General features: G+C 37.8%; 1 protein-coding gene across 1 annotated transcript; it reads right to left on the bottom strand.

Moving 5' to 3' along the window:
• Positions 1-1,995: 1,995 nt before the first annotated feature.
• On the bottom strand, positions 1,996-11,983 carry LPAR4 (lysophosphatidic acid receptor 4). The gene is made up of 2 exons (XM_002930394.4): positions 11,673-11,983; positions 1,996-3,194 (listed from the first exon to the last, which is right to left on the bottom strand). The coding sequence occupies exon 2, from the start codon at positions 3,106-3,108 to the stop codon at positions 1,996-1,998; it is 1,113 nt and encodes a 370-aa protein (XP_002930440.1). The 5' UTR covers positions 3,109-3,194; positions 11,673-11,983.
• Between the last annotated feature and the right edge of the window lie 431 nt (positions 11,984-12,414).

Below are 12,414 nucleotides of genomic sequence, written 5' to 3'. Positions count from 1 at the left end.
CATGAAAATTTTAAGAACTTGATTATTGTTTAAAATTTTTATCTTTTCTACTATTGTTTGGGGTTTTTGTTTTGTTTTATTTTGTTTTTAATCACTTCCTGGCACAATTTCAGCAACTAACAAGACACACTGTTACTAGAAGATTTACTTTTAAAGTCTTAGCATTTTTAAGTTGCCATATCATCCAACTATTTTAAAAATTAATTAATACACATTTTAAGAATGTTTTATTGTTTTGCAGCGTTTTAATTGTTTTGTCTTGTGTGTGTGAGGAATGTCGATGAGGGAATATATTTTCATTCCTTCTGACATGAGCACAAATGTAGCAACTTTCAAGCTATATTGTGCTCAGAAGCTCTATTTACATGCCCTAATATTCTTAAATCTACATTTCATCCAATAAATGGTAAAACGTTTTAAAGATTATTTTATTTCTTTTATTGTTTAAGTTATAAAATGTTTTATCTTCTTTTGTATATTTGTAAATACTGATTTTAATTGCTCCTGAACCAGGCGCCAGTTTTGCAGCTTCCTAACTGCATTTTGATCCAAAGCATCATATGAAAGTCATGGTATTTTGCAAGTTTTACAAATGCTCAAAAAAATACAAGTTCTAAATTTTTGTGTGGTTTGTTTTGTGCGGGGTTGTTTTATGGGTTTTTTCACTGAATTTGGTCCTGATTTGGGCACAAATTTAGCAGATTTCTACCTGTATTGTACTCCAAAATTTCACACAAATGATATAGTATTCTTAAATTTACAGAACCTCAAAAAATAAATTATAAATGCAAATGTTAAGAATTTTTTTTTTGTTTTTATTGTTTTGTAGTTTTTTCTGAGTTTTGTTGTATTGATTTGGGTTGGTTTATGTATTTTTTTCAATATGCTCCTGACCTGGCCACAAATTCAGCAGCAATCTGGCTACATTGTGCTCCAAAATTTAATACAAAAGAATAAGTGATTTAAAGTTACAGAGATCTCTACTCTCAACCCCCCAAAAATATTAAGAAAGTTTTAAGAAAGATTTTTAAATGTGTTTTATTGTTTTATTTTTTGTTAATATTTTGTTGTTAATTTTTTTCACTTTGCTCCTGACCTGAGCACAAATGCAGCAAGCAGTATTCTGGCTGCATTGTGCTCCAAAGTTTCACATGAAGAATATTTTATAGATCAGTCTCTCAAAAGAAAGATAATTGGAAATTCTAAGAAAAAATGTTGGTTTTGCTGGTTTTTTAGTGGATATTTGTTGTTTTGATTTTCTATTTTGTACTTATTTGGGGCACATATTTAGCAGCTTTCTGGATTTTAAGTTTCATATGAAAATCTTAATGCGGTGTTAAAAAAAGGAAGATTTTTTTTGGAAAACTGACACTGCTGGGAACTACAAACGTGTAAATCCAGTTACTTTTGTTCCTTCCCATTCATATTCAGGCAAACACAATTTATGTTCCTACTTTCAAAATATATACAATAAATTTTGCCTGCTCTTTTAAATTTGATACATTTTTTATTAATAATGTTAGGCTAAAATATGTTCTTGTGCTAAGATATACTCTATGACAATACAAAAAAGGAAAAAAAAAACTAACATGTATCAGTAGTAACACAAACTTTTTTTTTAAATAATCCCTGAATTTGTTCTATATTTATAGGCCCAACCTAATTACCAAATATCATCAGAGTGGAAATATCTTTTAAAAAAATTTAAAATAATCTCCATATCACTAAAGTCAAGGCCATTGGCTACTCATATAATGTGGTACGATGAAATTACAACCCAGCAGAAGAGTTTGGCAACCTCTTTTGGTTGTTGTAATTAGACCTGACCTATAATTATTGAACAAAACAGCATATGCACAATAAGCATTCAAATAAATGTATCTGACTGTATTCAGTACATTATTTTTAGTATAATTAGCTTCAAACTGTTTTGTTCATAGCATAGGAAAAATCATAGGAAAAACCATATCTGGACCTAAAGACAGTTCTCATTACCTAAAAGGTGGATTCTAGCATCAATTCACCACCATTATGTGTTGTTTGATCACTAACTTCTTCTTGAATAGCTGGAAGGGAAGGCTTTGTGGTCAGAGGTGTTTCAGTCTTAAACAGGGACTCCATCTTGATATGGGTATTGATGTAGAAGGACTTCTGAAAAGACTCAAGAGTGAAGTAATAGATGAAAGGGTCAAAGCAACAGTTCAGAGTTGCAAGGCACAAGGTGATGGGGTACATAATCTTTGCAAATCTTTCCAACAAGCAATTGGTAATGGCTTGGGAGCGCACTAAGGCATACAGGAAGAGGACAGAGTTATAGGGTACAAAGCATACCACAAAGACTGCCATATGCACTGTGATCATCTTCAGCACTTTTTTCTTATTGGTCCCAATTTGAGACAGTGTAGCAGGCTTGCGGAGGGTTCTTAGCACCACAGAAGAGCAAGAGACATTCAATATCAGAGGAATGATGAAACCAACAACTTCAATAAATATGGTGATCTTGGACAGATAAGTCTTCCAGACACGTTTGGAGAAGCCCTCAAAGCAGGTGGTGGTTGCATTGTTGACATTAGTGGTGGAGAACAATGAGGCTGAAATACCACCACTGAGGACTAGGATCCAGACTCCAGCACACACAATGGCAGAATTCCTCCTTGTCCTAATGGTACGAGATCGGAAGGGATAGACAATGGCCAGGAAACGATCCACGCTAATACAGGTGAGGAATAGCATGCTCCCATAGATGTTGGTGAGGAATGCAGTCCCAGAGATCTTGCAAAGGGTGTCACCAAAAGGCCAGTGACGGTTGAAATTGTAAAATATTTTGAAAGGTAGAGTGCAGACAAAGAGCAAATCAGAAAGGGCCAGATTGGTGATGAAAATAGCAGTCTCACTTCTCATTTTCATGCGGAAGCAGAAGACAAACAGAGAGGCACTGTTGGTTATCAGACCCAGGATGAATACAACACTGTAGACAGCACCATTCAGATTATACTTGAAGGAATCATCAACAATGCAAGTATTATTGGCAGTAGCATTGCCTAACCTGGGTCTGAAGCTTGAATTTAAATCTTGAAATTGAAAGTCAATGAATCTTCTGTCACCCATGGATTTTTTTTTTTTTTTCTCAGAAGGCCTGCTGGCTGCAGGGTTCACCACTTTGAGACTAGAGACTGGTAAGAAATATTTTCCTCCTATGGGAGACAAGATGGAATGAATAATCAAATCTGCCTTCCATTCATTTCTGTGGAGCAAAAGATATCCTGTCTACCCAGATTGGAAACAATACGCACATTCAACTTGGTTTGACAAGTACATTTTGAGCACCAACCATATGTTAAAATGTACTGTAAGAGTATGTTGCAGGACTGGGAGAGATCACACTCAATATAGCAAATGTGATACTATATGTAGCATTGCAATGAACAGGAATAAGATATTGGTTACTTGAGAGCCTCAACAGGGATGGGAGATGGGGAAACATACCTCTGATGGTTAAAACGACACTAATAGTCTGAAATGCGTATGGCTTTTTAACTCAAAAATGTGTTTTATTTGATTCCCATAAGAACGCCATAAGGTAGGTGAGAAAGGAATTTATCACCATATTACAGAAGAAGAAACTGAAGCTTATGTAATTTAGAATTACAATGTCAGAATTAGAAGAATGTGTAAATGCTAACATCAGCACCAGATTTCGGATTTTTTCTTCCTAACCAAAGGATTGTTAAACTAATCTAAATTATATTGTCTCCCTTCCAATACTAGTAAACTTCCTTGTCTGAGTATTAGTTCTATTGCACAAGACTACAGGTCCACATGGGACCTCCAGGACATGCTCTTAAAGAAGTTATGACTAAACTTCTGAAGTAAATTATTGATTCACCTTTTTCTTCTAAAACATGAGTTCAGAGAGCAAGGATCCCTCAGTTAATTAAGGCTTCTGGTGAAAAGATTTTTCACTGTATTACATAGCCTTTCTAGGGTGATAATTCAAATAAAAATCTGAGTTTCCCTCTTGCAGATTTTAATTCCCTCTCCAAGTTTTTTTTCCTCACTAGATGCTTAGCCTAGGATTTTTTTCTTCTCCCCTTCCCACTGCCCAATCCGATACTTTCATGCCTTCAGCTCCTAAAATGGCCCTAATCAATAAAACCTTTTATGGCTGAATACAAGCAAAACATGAAAAGTAGATTTGACTTAAATGCCCATCCCCCTGCCTCACTATACACTTCTGATCTGATCAGTTACCTGCCCTTTGCTTGCCACTGCTTATACATGTGGCACTCATTTACTTTCTCATCTTTGTTAGGTATCTGGACCAACACTGTTCTAAGTTGCATATAGAAATCTTACTAACTTGCTAGGTTAACAGCTGCCATAGGAACTGTCTTTTGAATTCTCTATAATACACTATGGACAAGTAACTGTTGAATGAATTCTTTTCAATGAGGAGGACATGAAGTAAAAGTGGTCTTTGCTCCCTGACATATCCAATAATGGGTTTTCACATGATTATTTTAAAACGTGAAAGGCATTTTTCCTAAGTGATTCCTCTTTACATTACTCTTTCCTTCCAAATCCCAGGGAACAGGTCAAAAGACCACACTCTATGTAACGGAGAAGAGAGTGGAAGGAGGAATCTGCCTGAGATATAAAGGCCTGAAGTTACTTCAACCAGTGTTTAGATTGAGAAAAAAATGGTTTGAGAAAAAAAAAAATTCACTCGCTGCAGTGCCTAGAGGGAGAAATGGCCTTGGAGAGATGACTTATGGGATGTCAATCAAAGAGTTGTCATTTTTAATAGCTAAAGTTCTCAAGTTAAGATTGGAAACTTGCTGGGGCGCCTGGGTGGCACAGCGGTTAAGCGTCTGCCTTCAACTCAGGGTGTGATCCTGGTGTTATGGGATCGAGCCCCACATCAGGCTCCTCCGCTATGAGTCTGCTTCTTCCTCTCCCACTCCCCCTGCTTGTGTTCCCTCTCTCGCTGGCTGTCTCTATCTCTGTCGAATAAATAAATAAAATCTTTAAAAAAAAAAAAGATTGGAAACTTGCTATTCCTTAATTCTCATTCAAAAAACCTTTATGGAGTGCCTCCCCTGAGGCTAACACTGCACTAAGATCATATTGTTTCTTGGCCATTTCATCCTTCAGGCCCAGCTCAATGTTTGCCACAATTGACCTTGAGATGTAAAAGCAAAATAGAATAAGAACCTTGACCAAGTAAGGTCCAAGAAGGGGGAAAAAAAAAAACAGACAAGGAAGAAATAAAAGTAAGTGAGAAGAGCAAAAGAAGAGATGGAAAGAAAGTAGCAAAGAAACTAAAACTGAAGTATTGAGAGAATGAGGTGAAGAAAAGGTGCAAGAAAGAGGACCTTGTTGGGGAGAGGTCAGTTCTGCTATCTAATTTGTATTTAGGGCCCTGGGAGGTATTTCTGGTTCACAGTTTCTTGAATCTCGTTCTACTACTTTGCTTCATCTCACTCCTTCCAGTTTTCTCAGAAAGAACAGTATGCAATCACTATGTTTAAGGTCACTGAAGCTGATCAGCAAAACCAGGAAGAGTCTGAAAAATCTCAGTTAATGGGTTTCCATCTCACCTTGGGAAGTGTAGACCCAAGTTTCTGCAGATTCTTTCACCAATGGGATGGCAGAAGGAAAAAGAGAATGGCTAGCTTCTCAACTGCTTAAACTACTTTATATACTATTTTTAACACCCACCACTCACTATCCGTTGGCCTGGATGCCATTATTTTTAATGTTAAAAGAAATCAAGACAGTCAAAAATATGCCTGCAATATAATCACACAATCTAAAGAAATTAAGGGCCTGAAAAATCCCTAATAGTCAAGCCAAGCTTCATTCACTATAATCTGCTTGCACCTGCCTTTTACGAGAAGAACCGCCAATAAGATTATTTGGAAAATGCTTTCATAACAGATGTCTTTTCACCTATACCCAGAGTCCCTCCACTTTGCCCACAGATGACCTTTTTACACAGCATGCTTCTAGCTCACTGGCTATTATTTTGTACTTCCCAGGATGGTGTGATTCAAATAGGTGAAATTTGTCTCCCTAGTTTTCCAGTCAGTTTTATGTCTCCCAGAACGTATACACTGTACCAACAACAGGCAGGCTGGCCCTTCTGCTGTGCTGCTTTGAGTAGCCAAATCCTGTGGGGGAGAAAGGACCACAGACAAGAAAGCATTACAGTCTCAATCCTGAAGACAGGGCATGGGAAAGCTGCCACTAAGGCCCTATTCATAGCTTTCCTTTGCTTGAACACATAGCACCTTTGCTGTCTAGCAGTGAGGGTGTGGTGCTGGGACTTAACACAGCTTTGGAAGCAGAGAGTTCTATTTCTGACTCAGACACTAGTTCACTCTGTAACTTGACTATACTGTTTCTCTTCCCTGTATAAACATTACCTCTGAGCCTCCCAGCTGAGGCTAAGAAGATTCAACAGGGCTTGTGAGTAGCTTTATGAGCTTGCCAGTATTCCGTCCTACCTAATCACAAAGAAACATTATAAAAGACCTTTTTTTCCTTCTTTTCCCTGACACAACTGGACACTTACATCTCCGTCTTTCTTCGTAAGCTGTATTTCCCAAGAAACACATCTTTCTCCAAACACCAGGTATACCTTATACCTCAGAAAGCCCCCCCTTGAATTTCCACCTTTACCCAATTTTTTCATAATAGAACAATCCAGGAGGGTGCCCTCAAAAGGACCATCTCGCATTGAGCTATGGTTAAAAAAACAGAGAGGCATTTAACGCTTAAGCTGTTTCTAAGGGAGAATCAATGATATTCAAAAAACAAGGTCTCTTCTGACTGACTTCCTTTCTTTTGGCTAAAAGAAACTTTTTTAACCACTAGATTTTCATAAATGGCTAATACACTGTGCACTGAATAAAGGCAAGGTGCCAACATGAGCTTCAGATGAGAAGAAGAAAAAGTACAGGCTGATTCAGTGAATTACATATTCCAGTGCAGGTAGCATGGGACCATTGTCTTGTAAAGACCTTTGCATCCAATCATTCCAATAATTAATCACCTAGGGGATTTGGAGAACTAGGTGGAAGTCTTTTCATTGACAGTGGGCAGGAGGCAGATCACCAGGAGGTTGACCAAAGGGAAAGCTGACCCTCAGTGAATTTTTAACTTTGACCTACACATATGGACCCAATTTGAACAGTCCATAGTAGTGTTCGCATTTTTTAAACATTTCTTTTTTTTTTTTTAAAGATTTTATTTATTTATTCGACAGAGATAGAGACAGCCAGCGAGAGAGGGAACACAAGCAGGGGGAGTGGGAGAGGAAGAAGCAGGCTCACAGTGGAGGAGCCTGATGTGGGGCTCGAACCCACAACGCCGGGATCACGCCCTGAGCCGAAGGCAGACGCTTAACCGCTGTGCCACCCAGGTGCCCCTAAACATTTCTAATAATGATGAAATATACCATGTTTGGGTCTTTGGGGCTCCTGCAGGAAGTGGCGTTGGCTTTTCGGCCCTATAAAGATGAAAGCCTAAATCACTTCATTAAATGCTAAACTTTCAGACACAAAATCCTAAACTTTCATATGATAATGTTGAAAACAAAGTTCTAACTCCTGACGTATTCCCAGTAGCCTCGAAAGGCTGGCTTGCTTTCATTCCCTATAGGAGACAGTCCAGAGTTTAGGAAGACAAGGCCCTGAAGGCAGAGTGTACTCAAATTCTCCTACCTTGCTCCGTTTTTATTGCTCTTGGGTCAGGTCAGAGTGCTTCTGATCCCCAGAGAACTTCCTCTTTCTACTCTGGTTGAAGCTTAGGAACATTGACAATAGTTTTCAGAGGAAGCCAAAACCTATTGTGTCCTTGCCTATAAATATCTAGCAGTGAAGCAAACTAAAAAATACAAAAATGTTGCAAAAAAATACAGATCAAAACCATTCTGCTGGAGTGATAGGGACTACGTCCAGACTGCTGCCTCTCACATGAGATAAGAACAAGTCTCAGGCACAGGTCACCATCACACACATGGTTCTAATTGACATTCCTATGCATCGGTTGATGTTTCATAATAGTTTTTAAAATACACCTTACTCTTATGGCATTTATAATACGGAGGAAACCAAAAGTAAATATTTTACTCCAGAACTGAGCTGGGAAATTGATCTCTATCACATTTCAAGCCAAGCAAGCCAGGGTGTGCATCAGATGCTCAGACTGATAAGCTTCATTTACTTCTGATGCCAGTAATATAGCCTTCTAAAAATTGCATCTCTGTGTTGACTTTGATTGGCACTGAGATTATCATGGCTGTTTTGCCTCTTCACGTGAGAAGAGCAGGAAATTGACACAGGCCCTAATCTGAGCAGGTCCTATCCTCAGTGAGTAACTCGATTTTTTCGCTAAAATAATCCAGCCTCCCACGAACCCTTCACCTGAAGACACAGTCTAATCTTTGAAAGACAATACTGCTTAGTGCTCAACATGATGGGGCCAAGGACTGCATCAACCCTACTGAAGTAGAATTTCCCCTAACAGTTGTAGAGTAAGATAACTGCAGAGAAATTGCTCAACCTAATATTATGAATTGTCTAGAGCCTTGAGATTCAATAGCGTCTCAGCAGAAGCCCCAGAGCGTTTGGGAAATATTTTGGGTGTTCCTGAAAGAGTTCATTTCCAAATTCTGTGAGGTTCATACATGCCACTGGATATTTGGTGTTATTACACATATTTAAACAGGCAAATTAGCTATCATTTTGCATACCAATTCTTCTGGCACACTCGGATACTGATTTTGATAGTATGAGTCAAAAATATGTCTCCCATCTCTAAAGGTATATATCAATGGCACAAAGGGCTTAAATCAAAGGATCTACGCATATCTCCCCTGAACTACAATGATCTGAGCAAGGCTTCAGTTGCTGGGTATTAGCACACTGACAATCACTGCTGCTTCTACTAGAATGTCCTAGGCCTAGCATGTTCTCCAGCATCTTCAAATCACAGCCCTGCCCAGAGCACTGGCATAGAACCAGAAATACTCAGCAATGGAATTCTTACAAATAGTACCTGCATTTGAACGCCCCTCACTTACTGCCTGTAAAGTAGAATCATCAAGTTTTGCTAGTGCCAAACTTACACCGTAGTCACATCTCACCCTCTTCTCAACAAAAGTGGCCTAAAAAAGCAGACTGGTAAATAAAACTCCAACTCTCCTGAAATAATTTTTCTCTAATCTAAGAGAACCAAACAAAACAACAAAAAAAATGAAGTCATTAGACAATCTAAAATATATTTTAAACCACCTTAATATTAAGGAGAATTGATTTTCACACTCCTCCAGAAAGCAGGATTTTTAAAATAAAATGATATTCATTTCACTGGTTTATCTTAAGGGAAGACAAAAGCATCAACATTCCTCTCTTTTATGGCTTTCACAATTGATACAGATTATTAAGAAAACTTCCTTTTCTTTAGAATACAAGCAAACTAGGAAGTTCAAATACCCAGAGCTTTTCATGTTTGCTATTAATTCAATATGGCCATATCCAGCCCCATCACTAACTAACTGTGTGACAGCAAGTCACAGTCCCCTTCTGGACCTCAGTTTCTTTTCTCCTTCCAACTTCAGCTTTGATTGACAGCAGCCTTTAACTGATGCTGTGGCAGTGGCCTTACTGGCTATTCTCTCCTATTGGTTGTTTCCATCGGCTCCCATTTATTTCTGCAAAAAATAATAATAATCCCTCAAAGTCTAAGATAAAGGAAGTTAATATTTATTAGACTCAATGAAACTATTGCTAGATTTATTTCATTTATTTTTAATTGAAGTGTAATTGACAGACAACGTTGTATTAGTTTCAGGTGTACAACATAATGATTCGATATTTTGATATATAGCAAAATGATCACCACAATAAATCTAACTAACCCGTGTTACCATACATAGTTTAGATTTAGTTTAATATCAGAAGCAAATATTACTAATTAGTGCCAGGAGCTAAGAATCACAGATCAAGACGTCATTATATCCTAAAGTCTTCTAATGCCCTCTTTTCCTCACCCCCTTTGTGCCCATATCAGCAGGCATATTGGCTCTAATTGTGTAGGTTTTAACCCTTGACCTTGTCCACCTGTTCCTCAGTTACCTCTGTTCTCAAAATATAAGGTTGCCAGAGTACTTCAGAACATAACTATATAGAATCAATAGACTACTTAACCTATGCATTGCTCTAATAACCAATTACTTACCTACTAAAAGTGAGGCTGGATTTCCAGTGGTAGGTGACCTCCTATTAAGCTCTCAATTTTCAGTACTAAAATTCACAAATATATTATAGGGTTTTTTTCCCCTCCCCCTTAAGAAGACCAAGATCAGACTATGTATGATAACCATACACAGTAAAAAAAAATAAATAAATAAGAGAGAGAGGGAGAGAGAGAGAGAGACAACTACACAATTAGGCCCTGACCACACCACAGCAAGGGCGACAGTTCTCACTACATTTTCTCTCAAAGGAAATTGAATAAATGAAGCTTTAGCTGAACTTGGCCTGAGTGTTCTTGTAAGGTATCTTCCCATTACTCTCTTTACCTCACAGTAAGTACAAATTCTGAAAGGCTAGTTTGATTGTTCCACTAGGACATTCATTCAAATCTCTGATTGGCAGGAAATGCTTTTGAGTGTAGATGCCTTCAAGTGTATCAGCTGAACTCATCCTCTTTAGCAAGAGTGCAACTTTTCATCTGAGACATGGCAAAAGGATTTACAATCTATGTTAATGGGGTATGTTTGGAATTTTGTTCTGAAAAATAAACATGTTTCAAAGCCACTGGATAATCTGGATTAGCCTATCTTTGTTGTCTTCATGTTTCTCAAATAAAAAGAAAAATGGTATAATTTGGTAAGATAGCAAAGCGAATAATGCCACCAAGCTCCAACTGTTTTAATCTTTGGATTCATCTGATCTTTTCCATGCTTAAATAATGATGAATTACACTGCTATAGTTCCAAAGCAAAATAACTGAAAAGCAGTATTTATTAATTCAACAAGATCTTGTTACTAAAAGTCTTTAAAATACTCAACATACACAAAAGAGTTTTAAATGACACATTATTGCATTTGTTCGGAAAACAGTGATTAATTTCACATATAATATCAAATTCAACTTATGCCAGAATTAGTTTTTCATTTAAACATGTTTCTTCTTTTATGGTCAAGTTCATGAATTATTCAGTATAGCAAATGTCACATTTTCCATAAATCAATTAAGCATCAAAGGCATACTGCCACAGATAGTTTTACTAGAAGAAACCTCATCGTAATAGAAACCACATTAGTTCACAATCAATTGTAAACCAAAGAAATACAAAGCTAGCCAAAAGAATTTCTAAATTACTCTGATTTTAAATGCGCTCTTTAGGACAACTGTGTTTACATGAAACAACAGCCTGAAAATCCAGTATCTCTTCCCCTGAAGCAGTATTATTGCCAAAACAATAGAAATTATTGCTTTTTTTTTAAACCATGCAACACAACGATCCCTGTTCAGCACTTCAGAGTTGGAGTCTAACTTCTTTCCCCAAACATTCAAAGCATCAGTGATTCTGCTACAGTTTGTTATGCCATCCCCCCACCCCCAAACGCCCAAATCAAATCTTTCTCAAAGAGACTTACCCCAAGAAAGAGTGTGCAAGATGAAAGAATGTGCTCATGCCTGTAGACAATTAGCTAATAAACATGTAAATGGGCAACTTGCACTTTAGAAGTGCATATTTTAATCCACTAGTTTTTTACAGGGAAAGGTTACCCAGCCCAAAGTAACAGACTCTGGGCTGCCGAAGCTCTTACAAAAAACGGCTCATTCTGAAAATGTGAGCTTATTTACATTTATCTCTTTTCTTTGTTAAGGAACGGCTCTCTCTTGAATGCGGTAGCCAGCATGCCTTTAACAAACAGGACACAAGAAAAGGCCCAAAGTCCGGGCTGGAGCGAGGGCCGGGGGAACTCTTGGGGGTCTCAATAGGAAATGCTTTTCATTGGATAAGGAGACGTTATTAGGAGCCGAGATCCCGCCCAATCCCCTGTGCTCCATCGTTTCCTTAGTCACCAATCACCGGACTGAAGAAGTTTTTCCTTAAAGAGCATTGCCCAGGAAAAGCAGTTTTCACAGTCAAGAATTAGCAGCTTAAGTGCCACTTAACAATATAAAAAGTGTCTTTCCTGACCAATTAATCCACAGAGAAAGCCTGTGTGCCTGTTTTTGCTGCAGGACTGCTCTCTCTCTACAATTCTAATGGGTAGGAGGAGACAAAGCTCCAAACTGGGGGGAGTGTTTTAATTAGGAGCAGCCCATGTTTGCTCTAACTCGTTTAAAATAATTACGACAACAATATTGATGATAATAAGGAGGGGGCAG

Source organism: Ailuropoda melanoleuca, chromosome X, assembly GCF_002007445.2.
Source record: "Ailuropoda melanoleuca isolate Jingjing chromosome X, ASM200744v2, whole genome shotgun sequence".
Lineage (NCBI taxonomy): Eukaryota > Metazoa > Chordata > Mammalia > Carnivora > Ursidae > Ailuropoda > Ailuropoda melanoleuca.
Note: the sequence above shows the minus strand (reverse complement) of the source record. Positions and strands in the feature narration are given on the sequence as shown.